This window comes from Chanodichthys erythropterus, chromosome 14 (genome assembly GCF_024489055.1).
Source record: "Chanodichthys erythropterus isolate Z2021 chromosome 14, ASM2448905v1, whole genome shotgun sequence".
NCBI classification, from domain to species: Eukaryota; Metazoa; Chordata; class Actinopteri; order Cypriniformes; family Xenocyprididae; genus Chanodichthys; species Chanodichthys erythropterus.
The window spans coordinates 5,686,893-5,703,463 of record NC_090234.1 but is presented as its reverse complement, the minus strand read 5'-3'; the positions used below and the strand labels follow the sequence as shown (position 1 = coordinate 5,703,463).

Here is a 16,571-nt window from a genome sequence, read left to right as displayed (position 1 = left end):
TGAGAGAGGAAATGTCATTGCTGTGAATCCATCAGATTTCATCAAAAATATCTTAATTTGTGTTCTGAAGATGGACGAAGGTCTTACGGGTGAGTAATAAATTACATAATTTTAATTTTTGGGTAAACTAACCCTTTAACAGAAGTTGAAATTGTATTTAAATACATCAATTCTTGTTTGAAAAAGTACTTTTCATATATTTACATTTATGGGTATAAAACTTTCCAATAAATAAAAGAAGGATTATACAAAAACTTGCATTAAGTAGATTCTTTTCTCCTGGTCAGAAATGTAATGCAAAAAAATGTGGACACCATTCTAAAAAAAAACCCACTATATTTGTTTTAGATAGTGAGACTAAGTAAGGTTGAACTTTAAACAACATTTTGTAAAGTAATTTGCATGTAGATCAATGTACTGTTGAGTTACCAAATAGCTTCATGACTCCAAAAATGGAATAAAAAACATCATGTACCCCAAAAATGTATATGCATTTAACGGAAAATGTTAATATTTGTGGTTAATTTTAAATTCATTAAAAGTAGGTCATTACAGGTCTGGGTGCACCTTATCAAACTATGGATCAGGTGTTTGTTCATAATGTAAAGCCACTGATAACTATCAGAAACACGTCAGTGTAACAGTGTATCTGTCTGTCTGAATAAAGGCCATCTCTATTTCTGCATTCAATCTCAATCTGGCATCCCTGGCCTGACCCTGTGGCCCAGTTCAGAGAACCTACAGTTTCCTGAATTTGATTGGACCGGTAGCTCAGTACATGCTCCAGCAGCCAATGGGGTGAAGGGGGCGTGGCCGCGGGCGTGACAGCTGATACTACTGCAATCGTCGGAGCGCTGCTGCCATTCACAGCGGTTCTGAAGCGCATCATTTTAACAGACTGAACTATCTGCAACCATGTCTGAGGTCAGTATGAACAAACTCGACGCTTTTGTTTGACACGAGGGTATCTGAGCCTTGCAATGGGCCGTATTTATAACTATTATTCGGTAAAGAGAGCGACATGGTGCTGTTTGAACGGACCCACGTGAATTGGCAAGCGTTTCATATGTTATAAAGATGAATAGGGTTTACCTCGGTCAAGAGAGGTGAGTGAATAAAGTAAATGAGAGGGCATAACTTACTGTACGCGTGTAGCGCCATGTCCGCGCGGGCGTGGCGTGACTGCGCTAGAGTGTAGAGCGCGCGGCTGAGCGAGCGCTAGAGTTCCGCTGTGTGTTTATCGTAGTTTTTTACGCGTCGGAAGCCTTTTGCACCGCTTCACTGCGATTTTACGACACATTATAGAGATGGTTACTCCCAAAATCATGTAGTATCGAATGACTTTCACAAAAGGAGATGTTAGTGATAGCCTCAGTCACCATTCGTTTTCTAAGGATGGTAAAATTATGCAATGAAAAGTAAAAGGTGACATTATTACCATCGCGGGTTTTTTTTTTTTTTTTTTGTCCAAAGGCCTTAATAAATAATAATAATAATAAAAACAAAGATATGACATCCAAAGTATGTAATTTAGCACAGCTATATTTCTTTTATTGAATAAAAAAGGTTTTAATTATATTTTGCTACATATAAAGGTATTTTAAAGATTTTGAAATGTCATAAGGTCATTCGGTGTAACCATCCAAAGACCAATACAGCCATTTCATTTTATTAGAATATTTAAAATGTAATAAATGTATATATTTTTTATTCTGGCATGATTTTATAACATCATATATCAACATAGCGCAAAATGATATTAAAATTGTGTAGAAGTTGTTGCTTTTTACGAGAAAAATGTCAGAAAAAATGAATTTCATTGATGTCATTCGGAATAACCGATATAAAGGGACCAATATCATCAATATCATGTGACAGGATGTGACATCATTCAGACACCTGCAAAGAACCTCATGGCCGTGAAGTAAAGTAATTAACTCTCTTTTAACTATTTTGAAAAATTCATGTTTTCACTTGCTCATACACATCAGGTCATTCGGTACAACTGCTATAAAACCTGGAAAATGTTGTAATATTTAAAAAAAATTTTTTACTAAATATAAAATTTTTAATTGTACTGTTGCTAGCTAGCTAGATATCCACCTGTTAGCACTGTTTGAAAATATCGTCATTCATTTTTTTTGTTTTTTTGTTAAACCAATTACTTTTTTGTTGACATTTTTCTCCATCTTGTAAAAAATGTTAAGGCTTAATAAAACTTCAACATTAATTATATCTCCATTATGTTTTTTTTTTTTTTTTTTACACTTTTAGAAACCTTATTCGTCAGTGACCCAATTTAACTTTGAAGAACATGGAAACTGTTGCAACTTTTTGGGAAGTTTTCTAATCAACTAAAATGTACTTTAATGACCTGATCTTAGAGTTTTTAAAATGGCGTCTTGCAGATCGTTGATAGTTAAGTTAGAAGAAGAGTTATTTTAGTATTAGAGCATGTGCTTTTGTTTTGGCCGTTATACGTGAAAATTAACATGTAAAATACGTTAACGGATTTTCTCCAAAAATAGTTAAAGATGTGTGAAAGGGTCTTCCTCAAGCTTGTTCTAATGCACACTGAAATCTGATAAAGTGTTTCTTTAGTAACACTGAGGTTTAGCTGCTGGTTAGTGTGGTTCACTGCAGCAGGAAGATGATGAGGAGCCTTGATGTGCGTGTCACGTAATCAGAGCAAAGAATCACAGGCATAGTAAAGTATGTGTAAGAGGGATGGAGTTTGACCCCGTGATTAGAGATCTGCTAAAAGCCTTTTTATTGTGTGCTTGCTCTTGTGCCATGGTTACGTAATCACTTCATGTCTCCCACCAGCACTGTGAAGCAAGACTGAGAATGCAAAATGGCCATGACCAAAATCTTTTCAGCCCTCTTTTGTAAGAAATAACAATGAGAGCTGAATGCATATGGATGTAGAGGGGTTTTTGGAAAGCTTATCTGCTTTCTGTATGCAGTGCAGAGTCCAAAATGAATGCAGCTTGGGGGAAATTTCACTGAAAGTGACTAATATTCAGTCTTGCAGTTACATAAATATCACAAACAAATCTACACTGTAGATTCTACTGCACCACAGCAAAATAAGTCATGGTATTATACCAGAGTTGTGAATTTGGTGAGATGAAAGACTCATTACTGGCTGTTTATATCCACCTACAGTGTTATGCAAAAGTATGTGAACCACTTGCAGAATCTGTGAATAATTTTAAGAAAATAAGAGGGATCATACAAAATGCATGTTATTTTTTATTTAGTACTGTCCTGAGTAAGATATTTTACATAAAAGATGTTTACATATAATCCACAAGACAAAAAAATAGCTGTGTTTATTAACATAACCCTATTCAAAACTGTTTTTATGTTTTGTGGTGGTTGTTCATGAGTCTCTTGTTTGTTCTGAGCAGTTAAACTGAGCTCTGTTCTTCAGAAAAATCCTCCAGCTCCTGCAGATTCTTCAGTTTTCAAGGATTTTTGCATATTTGAACCCTTTCCAGCAGTGACTGTATGATTTTGAGATCTGTGTTTTCATACTGAGGACAACTTAGAGACTCAAACACAACTATTAAAAAAGGTTCAAACATTCACTGATGCTCCAGAAGGAAACACGATGCATTAAGAGTCGGGGGGTGAAAACTTTTGAATTCAAATATCAAGGTAAATTGTTATTTTTTTTCTTTCTGGGAAAATCTGGGAAAAATGCAAGTATCTTCTGTTGCTTCTGAAGGGCAGTACCAAATGAAAAACAATGATATTCAAGCGAAATAAGAAAAATTGTGACATCTTCATCCTGTTCAAAAGTTTTCACCCCCCGACTCTTAATGCATCGTGTTTCCTTCTGGAGCATCAGTGAATGTTTGAACCTTTTTTAATAGTTGAGAACAGTACTAAATAAAAAAATAACATGCAAACTTTCGCATAACACTATTCCAAAATTTGCATAAAAATAATATCGCAAAAAACTGGATGGAAACGCTAAGATGCACATAAATTCTAAAAATATGCATAAAAAACGTGTCTTTTTTTTATTGATAAAAAGACGTACATAAACTCCAATGGAAAAACATTTACTGAATAAATCCCTTGATGCACTATAAAATAATAATGTGACTTTGCCTCAACTGAGGATGTGATTGGATAACTGGACTAAGCAGTGGACCAATCGCATCACAGCATCTCAGATGTTGGTTTGGTGGTTCTGAAGCGCCTGAGCCAAAGTCTGTCATCAGCAGGGGCCGTGCTCAGGGGGGCGGCTACAGCCACTGCCCCTCTGCCCTCATCGGCTGAGGTACCCCTCTCGCCCCCTCCTTTCCCTTTGAAAAAACTCCCATAAAAGCGTTGCGAAGGGAGGCTAAAGGCCATTCGTCATTGCAAACATTGATTCAGAACTCCAGCAGCCCTTACGAAGATTAACCATGGGTTTACTATGAATAAAACAAACAAACAAACAAAAAATATGGTTATTGTGCACAAATTAACCATAACTCTGCTACAAAGTTTAACTATGGCATTTGTGTAGTTATAATACGCCAGGCAGTCACACTTTAACTCCTGTGAAGAATATTTCCCATTACAATCTTAGTTGATACTAGTAATCTATAACAGAACATTTATAATATTATATATTATGACATACATGTTCTAAACGAGTTCCAGATCATTATACATATGACATATCAGTGGGATTTCAGTAAAATACAGGTTTTAGTTTTTCAAAGAAAGTGTGTGTTTTATTACTCATATTTTTCTTCTCAGACAGGTTTGATGAATATTTTGCCAGGTCTTCTTAGGTAAAATCGACCCAGCTTGTATGGAGAGGATCTTGAGACTCCAGCAGCTTTAAATGCCTGTTTGCTGCTCAACGCTGACTTTACGCTGCCCTCTTAATACAATTAATTTGACACACACTTTTCTTTAATAAGCCTTTATCAGACTGAGTTCCCCTGTGCTCTGAATCACTCACAAATCCTTTAACAGTTCAATAATCTCTATTTAGTGTTTGTAGAATGTACATTTTCAAGTTTCATGATTTTGATCTTCAGAAAGATCTTTCTTCCTCTCCATATTGCACAAGAACTGTGACTTGCTTAATAATGGGGAACAACTTATTTAAGTAGGTTTTCCATTTACCCAAGAAGACCTGGCAAACTATTGATACAGTTGTCTAAAAAGATATGAAAAATAGTTTTTATTTTACTGAAATCCTACTGATAAGTCATTTGGATAATAATTTGGACAATAAATTATGTGAATGAAAGAATAATTACAACAACTTAAAATCAATTATACATACATTGAATTAGCACTAATCTTAATTAAAATATGATTGTAAAAGTTTTTTTTATTCATTCTATATATCCTCCTTAAAATGTCAGTGCACGGCCCTGGTCAACAGAACGATTTGGTTTAATTCCCTCCAGAAGCGTCTCACATGATTATGTTCCCAAATACCAGCATCCCAACACGAGAAGAACACACTCTAAACAAAAAAACACTCTGAAACAAATTTACACAGTAAAATACTGTTTTCCATTGAAACGGTAATATACCGTAAAACAATGCATTGTTGGTAATATTTGTCATTTTAAGAAAAGAGGCCTATAGGCTACTTTCTCAAACGACAAATAATATTACCCAGAATGCATTGTAATATACTGTAAAACCAATGCATTCTGGGTAATATTTGTTTTTGAGGACATATCCTATTGGTTACTTTTTTGAAAATGACAAATAATATTACCCAGAATGCATTGTTATATTACTGTATCAGTGAAAAGTCTTTTACTGTGTAAAATGAAGTTTTTTTTCAGTTATTTTTTAGAGTGAGTGTTTGTGTTTCCTCTCTGAGAAGAAAGTCATTTAAGATGGAAGAAAACGGATCCTCAGGTTCTTCCCCGATTGCAGCAACTTCCATTTTTATTATTTTGCAACAATTTCCCAGGAAGTGATGATTTTGTTCTCTTGAACACATGGGAAGGAAACGCTGCTTTATTTGCAAAAGTTTTATGCGATTTTTCCAATTTTGCAAGTTAACTCACTCACTGAACTGCAAGTTATCATAACTTTCAATGATGTCTCAAAATTCAATATTTCTGACTGATTGTCCATATATGAAAACATGTAGTCGTGGAGCGTTCAGTCTGGTCACGTTGTGCGTTTTTCCACAGGCTGAGTTTCAGAAAGCAGCAGAGGAGGTCAAACAGCTGAAAACGAAACCAACGGATGCTGAGATGCTGGAGATTTACAGTCTGTACAAACAGGCCACCGTAGGAGATGTTAACACAGGTGAGCTCTTCCTCAAACCCATAAATCTGGCCTTAGCTTATGCATAAAACTAAATTGCAGTTCTTTAAAAAGTGCGTGTGTTTCTTTCCAGCTCGACCGGGCATGTTAGACTTCACTGGCAAGGCCAAATGGGATGCCTGGGAGGCAAAGAAAGGTCAGTCTCTCCTCCCTGCCACCAGAGGGCAGCGAGAAATCATTTTTAAGTTTGTGTTTACATATAAAACTGTAAATGATCTGCAAAAGCAGCTCACTCTGTGTGTATGTGTGTGTCCATCTTAATTTCAGGTTTGAGTAAGGAAGATGCTATGAAAGCATACATCGCTAAGGTCGAGGAGCTGAAAGGGAAATACGGCATCTAACAGACGGACGGACCCATCGCATCCAGCCTGCCTTTACCAGCACTGTTCATATAAAGCGCCTTAAGCTCTCCAGTGTGTCCCTCACGAGGGTGTTAGGTTACGCTGTAGCACGCAGGCTCCGATCTGTGAGAGAGAATAGGCTCATCCCTCGCAGGCCAAGAGAAACCGTCCAACAGCAACCATGTAGTGAAAAGCACACATGAATGCAAATGTGTGCAATGCCATAAAATCTCTTTTTCAAAAACCCTGTTTGTATTTTGATAAGGAAAATCATGTTAGAATTTAAGCAAGACCCCTGTGAAAGATTTTCTGATTAAAAAATGACCCGATCAAATGTATTTCTGTATGCGTGTTGCATTTATTTCATAGTTGTTTCAAGACGTAATAGTGCATGCTGCATTGTATAGACTACACTTGTTTTCCAGAGACGTACCTGACTGCAGCTGGTGTGAAGTGATAAGATCATCATTCCCATTACATAAGACCTACATCAATCAATCTAGCTAATACTTGATATGATCAAAATGCTATCAGTCGTTTAAGGGCTTATGAGCTAGTCAAAGGGCACGTCACCTGACTAGACACAAACACAGAGCTTTAAAATATTCCTCTCCAGTGGGTTTATGTAGTGGATGATGTAAAAACATCAAGAAAAGGGTTTCATTGAACTATCAAAGTTAGCTTTATTCTCCAAGTGTGCGCAAACAGGAAAATTGGTGGCCCTTTCAGCGTTTTTCTATCCTAACTAATGTCTTCACCTCAGTCTCAGTCTGGAAAGGGATCAAAGTCTTTGCTAGAGAGCGTAAACTGCATTATGTTTTGGGTCACAGTCACTCAAAGGGACTTTGGCCTCTCAATAATGATAATCGAAAGTTTAATCTGTAATCTGTATTCTGAGATGAATGCTTTTAGTGCTTGATGCAAACAACAAAGACTAGTTATTCTACTATAGCGCCTATTACATTTTTATTAGTAAAAATGGGCCATTTTACTTTAGTGGAAAGATATAGTGATAACTTAAACCTGCTAAAAAACAAACAAACAAACAAACAGAAAGCCTAGCCTGCCTGACTTGTCTTAGCTGGTCTCTAAGTTTGTCCAAACTGGTTTTCAATTGGTTGATCTGCTCCCAGAACTCTTAAAACACACTAAAGTTTGGGGTTCAGTCATACAAAATGAAAATGAAAAAATATGAGTGTTATTGTTCAAACGTTTCCAATAATGTTTTGTTGCCTTCATATAGCTAAAATGAAGAAAACAAGTGATCCTGTAGGGCAAAAACGGATGAAGTTGAAGAAACTCTCAGACTCTACAGATAATGTCTGATTCCTGGTTACCGAATAGCGTCCGTGACCGGAAAACTAACGCGAGCGCCCGTGATCTGCGTGTCAAGGACGCGACGGGCGGGTGTGGAGACTACTTCAGTTAATGTTACACTGAAATCATACTGTACTTTCGACTGGAGTTGACTTGGCTTCTTCGTCTCGCTTCTCCTGGTCTGTGGCTATAACGCACTGTGAAATCAATATGACGGCCATAAATATCAGGGTAATGCCTTTTAAATGTTTTTCAAATGTTTATTTTACGCTTAGAATGTTTTTTTTTTACATTTGCTTTAGATTAAAGAGGAAGATAAACCTTAATATTTAGCGCAAGCTCGTAAAGTATTTCAAAAAACAACAAGATTGTTAATGGTCGTGAACTGGGAAACATTTGTATTAGCCTATTTGCAAAAAAATTGCATAGGCTACTCATTTTTAATATACTAAATTACATATTTAGGAGGTAAACAGCTTTCAGTCAGAAAGTAAAAAAGTACTAAAGCACACTTACAAAGGGGGGGGGGGGGGGCAGATGTTCAAGTGAAAAAAGGGCACCCTCTTATAATTATTTATGGAAAGTAAAGTTACATATCGTTCATCATCTGTTAATTAATTACACTGTTTAAAGGATTAGTTCACTTTTAAATAAAATTACTTAAAATAATTTACTCACCCCCATGTTATCCAAGATGTTCATGTCCGTCTTTCTTCAGTCAAAAAGAAATGAAGATTTTTGATGAAAACATTCCAGGATTATTCTCCATATAGTGGACTTCAATGGAGCCCAAATGGTTGAAGGTCAAAATTACACAGTTTCAGTGCAGCTTCAAAGAGCTTTAAACGATACCAGACAAGGAATGAGTCTAGCGAAACTGGTCATTTTTTGAAAAAATACAACTGTATATGCTTTATAAACACAAATTATCACCTTGCACACGCCTTCCCTATGGAAAAAAACGAAACTGGCGCCGCGCTCGTTCCGTAAGTAGAATAGGGAAGCCGTAGGACATACAGCATAAGCTTTTTGAAGAATGCAGAAAGCGGAAGCACGTGCAAGGTGATAATTTGTGTTTATAAAGCATATAGACTGTTTCTCAATTCCAAGAACGCAGAGAACGGACTTGCGTTCTCGTGGAGTCCGGACTTGCCAGGCGACCTTGAAAGAACGAACTCGGAAGGACGCGAGGACAGAGAACGCATCATTTGAGAATTGAGATGAGCTGCGATCTTGTTGCTCAACTGACCGTCCCAGCATATTATAAGTGGCTAATGCACAATAAATACAACATAACATCACAAACAAATGTCATAACCTGTTCAAAAAATTCTTTCATATTAATATAGACATTGTTGTCATATAATTTTATATCATTTTACTGCGTGTATTATGAAAATGAGTAGCCTTTGGCTGTTATGCTTTGTCAATGTTAAGATTATTTTTTATATGGCAATAAAAAATACTGCAGGCTTTATTCAGGTTATCATTTTATTAAAATTAAGCAAAACAAATGGTTTACTTTCACGAGCCGTCACATATGCGAGCTTGTAGCTGGAATCTCACGAGAACTTTAAAGCTTACAGGCTTCCGTAGGTCGACCACCGCAGCGTCTTCTGGGATTTTTAACGGTTCGATTCCCTCAAGTTTGCATTCGATGCATCCTCGATATCAAGAACACATCCGGGTACTTTCATGCGTCCTCCGTTCTTGAGTATTGGAACAAACTTCGACGGTTAATGATGACGTAGAGCAAGAACACAAGGACGCAAGATCGCTGAAGAACGCATATTGAGAAACAGTCATACAGTTGTATTTTCTCAAAAAATGGCCGATTGTTTAGCTAGATAAGACTCTTATTCCTCGTCTGGGATTGTTTAAAGCTCTTTGAAGCTCCACTGAAGCTGTAATTTTTTGACCTTCAACCATTTGGGCTCCATTGAAGTTCACTATAAGGAGAAAAATCCTGGAATGTTTTCATAAAAAACCTTCATTTTTTTTCGACTGAAGGAAGAAAGACATGAACATTTTGGATAACATGGGGATGTGTAAATTATCAGGAAAATTTTATTTGAAAGTGAACTAATCCTTTAACACTATAGGGCTGTATCAACTGCTGTACATCCATCTTACTATTTATCAAAATCCATTTACACTGGAATTACCATTGCCTAACAATGTTATGAGATTAATGTTCTAAACAGTTTGAATATAGAAATATGAAATGTTATTAAATTATACTAGTATGTGAAACTAAAAACGCTGGTAAAGTGAATCACAGTATCATTCGTTCAAACCAGCTGATTCAATCATGAAAGAAGCAAGTGTCTATTAGTCTCAGCCTTGGTTGAATGTCTAATGCATATGGCACACGAAACTGGAGATACTTCAGGGGTTGTCATCTGGTTGGTTGAATTCTACATGATTTCTGGGAGATGTGTGTCGTGTTCTTTAATGATCCACCTGGAAACAAAGCCGTTGTGATGCCAAACCCCCTTGTGGAAGAATAACGCTGTCATGTTTACAGCTGTGTCAATGAGCACTTATCAGGATCAAGCAAATGCTGGATTTTTAAAAGTATTTGATGTTTGCAGCTCCATTGTTGCAGTTAACTTGCATACCGTTCTTGAATGAATAATAATTTATTAGGGACATCAACTTTACATTTTCACGCCCCTAAACATGACGCGGAACAAAACGAACTGTGATTGGTTGCTTTACATGTCAGTCAGACGGCCTCTGGGCGGTCGTTGGCCAATGAAAGTTCAGACCTTTTGCCGTCAGCCTGAAGTTCTGGCTATGCGAGACTAAGGGCCAGATTTACTAAACGGCAAATTAGCGTGAGAGCACAATTCAATAAAAGCGTTGATGGGAGTGGAAAGTTCTCTACTGACGACGTGCAAATTAAAGAACGCAGACGCAGCCAAATCATTACATAATGACCATCACAATCGATCAAGAGCAGTGCAAATTAGCATCTTATGTTTTTTTTGCGGTAAATAATGGCACAAATACCAGTAAATTGACTAGCACAAACATTAGTAAATCACGTTGCGTGATTCATTTAAATACTCTCCTCCCAGAAATTTTGTGTCTGAAAGGGAAACTCCTACAAATGCATATGCAATAAGTTCAGCTGCAAAATAACCATGTCAACACCTCTTCTCTTAATTTTTCACTGCGTGTCTTTAGTAAATCCTGACAGTAGTTTTTAAAGCCAAAAGAGGGTTTGTGCTTGTCTAAGCTGTTAGTAAATCTGGCCCCAAGTAAGCACTGACTTTATGAATGAGTCATTGAATCATTGACTCACCCGATTTGTTTAAAAACAGTGAATCGCTGAAGAACAAAAAAACGCTGAGTGTTGCTGGGAGATGCAATGTTTCTGCTTGTTTTGGAACTATTTCCACAGGCAAAATAGAGCAAAAACAGTCAAAATTGACAATGTTATGTCTAAAAATTGTCAGCTCATACAATCAACTTATTGTTTATTGAACAGTTGTATAAAATTAAAGGGATAGTTCACCCAAAAATTTTGGTCATCATCAGATGTGGATGCTTTTATGAGGGATGTCGGAGAGTGATGAGGGGCTTGTCCGGTCTGGCAGAGTTATTAAGAATAAGTTGTCGGGCACACGGTTAATTGAGATTTGATGCCAGTGGCCAAATTTAAACAAAAACTTTAAAAAATAAAACTTCTTGCAAAAAGAGCACTTATAGTCAGAGACCAAAGGGCAGGTGTTTGAGCACCACTTGGGGTCTATCTGTGCACATGCTTGCCTTTTGTACTTTTTTTTTTCTGAGAGTGAAGGGTGAACCTTAGCAGGATGTCATGTTGATACAGATGTGGACCAGATTTCTTCTGATAACTGTTTTTTTCTCTAGGTCGGGGCTGTTCCACATGGGAAGTCCACTCCTCTTTTTCTAGACGTATTTTGCCGCAGTCTCATTATCCTGTGTACATCTCTGTCGGTCGTCCTCTCGTCTGTTGCGGTGTGCGACGGTCACTGGCTGCTGACCGGCAGACACATGTTCGGTCTGTGGTATTTCTGCTCAGTGGAGCAGCAGCAGAGCTCTGAGTTGGGGTCGCAGAGCTTCAAAGCCTCCTCTAACTGCACCAGACATCTGGAGGAGGCAGGGGTGGACGGTCTGGGTGTGGGCCTGGCGGCGTGCCGCTCTGTGATCACTCTGGCTGTGGTCAGTGCCATATTCGGACTGGAGTTGCTTGTGATGTCGCAGGCGAGCGAAGGGAGGGACTCCAGTCGGCGCTGGACTCTCGGGGCGCGGCTGGTCCTGCTGGCGGGGCTAATGGCTGCGGGAGGGGTCGCAACGTTTGTACTCCTCTTAGGGACATTTGCAACACTGCTTGGGTTCACACTCACCTTCTGGTGCCAGTTCACGGCCACCTTCCTGTTCTTCCTCAATGGAATGGCAGCACGGCACATCCAGCATATTGAACCTCTGCTGCCCTTTAGAGGACATCCTGACAAACTGTAGAAATAAACAAGCTGCTGATGGTTCATCTTTTGAACCTCTGCTCTGTATCTGTATTCTTTTGAATCCAAAACTGAGTGATTTTGATGGTTTGTCAATAATTAGGTGCACTTTTTTAAATGGACCGTAAAATAGGGCCCAGTGTAGCATGGTAATATTAAGGAATTTTCCGTATTAATATTTTACAGGTGTTTTTCATGTATTTTTAATGACGCATTGCATTCTGTTGAGTTTTAGGGTTAAAGGCAAACTTAACGGAAAACGTCCTGGCATACCTTTGCTGTTTTTCTACCGTTTTTTTTTTTTTTTGGTCACACTTTAGATTAGGGTTCAATTCTCAATATTAACTAACTATTAACTATGACTTTTGCCTCAAACTCCTAATTGGGTCAATGACGTGACATTTTCGCTTAATAACAAAAAAAACAAAACAAAAAAAAAAACAAAGATATGACATCCAAAGTATGTAAGGTAGTACAACAAGATCTCTTTTATTGAATCCAAAAGGTTTAATTATATTTTGCACATATAAAGGTATTTTAAAGATTTTGAAGTGTCAAAAGTCATTCGGTTTAACTGTCCAAAGGCCAATACAGCCATTTAATTTGTGATTAAAATGTCTTATAATGTAATAAATGTATATATTTTTTATTCTGGCATGATTGTATAACATCATATATCAACATAGTGCAAAATGGTGTTAAAATTATGTGTAAAAGTCGTTGCTTTGTTATAAGAAAGAAAAAATAGTCCGGAAAATCAATTTCATTGACATCATTCGGAGTAACCGATATAAAGGGATCATTTTGTATCAAGTCATGCAGCCAATATCATGTGACAGGATGTGACATCATTCAGACACATGCAAAGGACCACATGGTCATGAATCAAATTAACTAACTCTCTTTTAACTATTTGAAAAAATCATGTTTTCACTTGATCATACGCATGTCCCGAAACACCAGGTCACAGAAAATGTAGAAATATTAAGAAAAAAACTTTTAATAAACATAAAATGTTTGATTGTCCTTTTGCTAGATATCAGCCTGTTAGCATTGTTTGAAAATATCGTCATTCAGTATAACTTAAAGTGTCATTCGGTAAAACCGATTTTGGTTTAACCGAATGACTTTTTTTGGTGACAAATTTTGTCCATCTTGTAAAAGTGTTAATTGATTATAAAAAAACACAATCTCATTGTTAACACTTAATAAAACTTTAAAATTAATTAAATCTCCATTATGTTTATTATACTTTTAAAAACCTTATTTGTATATTTATATATTTGTCAATTATCTAATTCCTGCTTATTAATAGTTAGTAAGGTAGTTGTTAAGTTTAGGTATTGTGTAGGATCGAGGGATGTAGAATAAGACATTAATATCTGCTTTATAAGAACCAATAAACAGCCAATATCCTAATAATATACAGCTAATAAGCAACTAGTTCATAATGAGAATTAGACCCTGAACTAAAATGTTACATTTTTCCCCCACAGGCCTGAATGTTTTTACTAGTCTGTTTGGTTTATTTATTTTAATCTTAAATAGTTCTTTCACAGCAGATTGTTTCAGTATATCATTATTTGTTGTCATTGATTATTATTTCCATTTACTGTAATTAATATTATTAATAATGACCAGCGGTTGATAGCTGACTCCAATTTTCATCTGTGGATAAATGATGACTCTTTACAGGTAGTCTTTATAGTATATTTAATGAAATATTTTTACAGTATTTTTAATTCTTTCTTATTTACAGTAGACATCTCATTCATGAGAAGATCTCTCTGCATTTCATTTAATAAAAACAGCATTCTTGTCATTACATTTGTATGTATTTCATAACTCTCAGAACAACACAAATTAGGCGTTCAAGGCATCATTATCATCTCAATATTAACACAGCCAAACTGTGGGATGAAAAAAACAAAAACAGGATTTTTAAAATGTTTCTTAAGGTTCTCTTAAAGTTAATACAGTTTTTTGCACACAAAATAGTAATATATCCATAAAACATGAAGCTTTTCTCATGCAGCTTTCTCATGTCTCCTTTTAGACTTCAGTAAACATTCACTGTTGTGATTAACATCATTGCATCTCGTTCCCTGGGTGCTTCTCATTTCTTCAACTGTGAGGAAACGAGGAAACACAAACTACAAAATGAGAAGCACCCCGTCACCTCGTGACTCGTGGAATGGGTGTGGATGTGTTGTTGTGGAGCCGGTCAGATACAAGAGACTATTAAAGTGTGAAATCCAATGTGGAAAGAGGCGAACGCACTTTTGCAGTGAGGAATTTTTACCGTCTAAAACTTACTGTAGTTTTAAGTCAAGCTCTTATACACTGATCAGGCATAACATTACGAACACCTTCCTAATATTGTGTTGGTCCTCCTTTTGGTCCTTGTAAAAACTCGCTGAAATACTTACGCTTGCCCATTTTTCCTGCTTCTAACAAATCAACTTTAAGGACAAAATGTTCACTTGCTGCCTAATATATCCACCCACTCACAGGTGCCGTGATGAAGAGATCATCAGTGTTATTCACTTCACCCGTCAGTGTCATAATGTCATGTCTGATCTGTGTATGTCAATAATTCAAAGAAAATGTGATTCCTCATGTCATGACTCCTTTAAATAGTATCACATATTGTGCTGTTTTTACCTAATGTTGTTGTTTTTCTCATATACTGTATAATAATTTACTAGCACAGGCATTTGTTTCATAATAACTACAACACCATAAAGAACAGGCATATACAGGATAAATACAGTTATTTCCATAAATTGTCAGACAGTTTTAGCTTTTCTATCAGTGAGTGTCAGTCACCTGACAGTTTTAAATGGACTGTGCATTTCTGATTGGTTCAGCCATTGCCACTCTTAGAAGAAAAGGTTCTATATGGAATGGGGGTTACAGTTTACAGTTTTAGCAACAACATTAATATTTATGCAATATTATCTTCTGTGCATTGTCAGATTAAAAAACAAAACAAAAAAACTAACACACACACACACACACAAACAGGCGCACCTATCTTAGTGGGGTCTCTCCAAAGGCGTAATGGTTTTTATACTGTACAAACCATACTTCCTATCCCCCTACCCTATCCCTAAACCTAACCATCACAGGAAACATTCTGCATTTTTACATTTTCAAAAAAACATCTTTTAGTATGTTTATTAATCAATTTCCCTCGTGGGGACCGCTGGCTGGACCCCACAACGTAGGTGATCTCAGGTTTTTATTACATTGTGGGGCCATTTGGTCCCCATGATGTAATATTAACAAGAACACACACACACACACACACACACACACACACACACACACACACACACACTCTCAATTGGCTCTATAATACAGCAGAAGCAGAAAACATGAAAAAGCGAGTATTTGCTCCATAGGCCAAACCTGAGAAATGGCGCCATCCGGTGGAAATGAAAGAATGAAAGCCTGTTTACAAAGACATGCATGATTTTATTCTTTTTGCCATTTTAATGGATTTAATGGGGATATTTTTGTCCTTTGAGGTCCTCAGAGTAACTATTTTGTGTACCTAGTGTAAAAGAGACTTATGAAAGGAAAAGAGGGTAAAACATTAAAGTTCCAATAAAAATACACACGGTTGGCTAAATTTACGCTGTTTGCATGAATGTAGCCAACATAATTTAAAACAAAACTCTCTAAGGCCACATAAGGGTTACTAAAATTGATTAAAATGAATCAAGTAGCTTGTAAACATACTTTATCTCTAGAAAAAATTGAAACCCATTAAACATGAAAGTATTATGTAATCATTTAGGACATTTCTCCTTAGATCTTTTTTGGCATAAAGGGTTCTTTAAAATTGAGCCAGGAACCCTTGAGTTCTGGACCTTTTTTCTGAGAGTGGGGCTGTGGCATGAGTTTTGTGCCTGTGCTGTAGGTCGGCGTTAGATGGCTGTGGTCAGGTGACCTGTGTGCTGGGACGTGTCAGCAGTGAGACCTGTGTCAGCGGCAGGCCACTGTTACTCAGGGAACCGTGATGCACCCTGGGATCACTGTGGAAACGCTGCTTCATGCGCCACCGTCTCCACCGCCTTTGGACTTCATATTGTACCTGCCAAAA

The 16,571-nt window shown here is 37.0% G+C and overlaps 3 protein-coding genes across 4 annotated transcripts in view; 2 read left to right on the top strand and 1 right to left on the bottom strand.

The window, feature by feature from the left end:
- Window positions 1-803: 803 nt before the first annotated feature.
- Window positions 804-6,988, top strand: dbi (diazepam binding inhibitor (GABA receptor modulator, acyl-CoA binding protein)). 2 transcript variants are annotated; one of them, XM_067409994.1, is made up of 4 exons: window positions 804-924; window positions 6,174-6,291; window positions 6,383-6,445; window positions 6,577-6,988. In XM_067409994.1, exons 1-4 carry the CDS (start codon window positions 916-918, stop codon window positions 6,648-6,650), a joined length of 264 nt encoding a protein of 87 aa, XP_067266095.1. In that variant the 5' UTR covers window positions 804-915; the 3' UTR covers window positions 6,651-6,988. The 2 variants fall into 2 exon arrangements, with proteins under 2 accessions (XP_067266095.1, XP_067266096.1); XM_067409995.1 differs by lacking the exon at window positions 804-924 and adding an exon at window positions 4,149-4,294.
- A 1,127-nt stretch (window positions 6,989-8,115) lies between these two features.
- On the top strand, window positions 8,116-14,373 carry tmem37 (transmembrane protein 37). The gene is made up of 2 exons (XM_067409428.1): window positions 8,116-8,198; window positions 11,850-14,373. Exons 1-2 carry the CDS (start codon window positions 8,178-8,180, stop codon window positions 12,459-12,461), a joined length of 633 nt encoding a protein of 210 aa, XP_067265529.1. The 5' UTR covers window positions 8,116-8,177; the 3' UTR covers window positions 12,462-14,373.
- sctr (secretin receptor) overlaps window positions 12,742-16,571 on the bottom strand; it is a 31,264-nt gene continuing 27,434 nt past the window's right edge. The window contains exon 13 of the mRNA XM_067410602.1: window positions 12,742-16,562. Coding sequence (XP_067266703.1) covers window positions 16,410-16,562 — 153 coding nt within the window. The 3' untranslated portion in view covers window positions 12,742-16,409. The remainder of the gene's footprint in view (window positions 16,563-16,571) is intronic.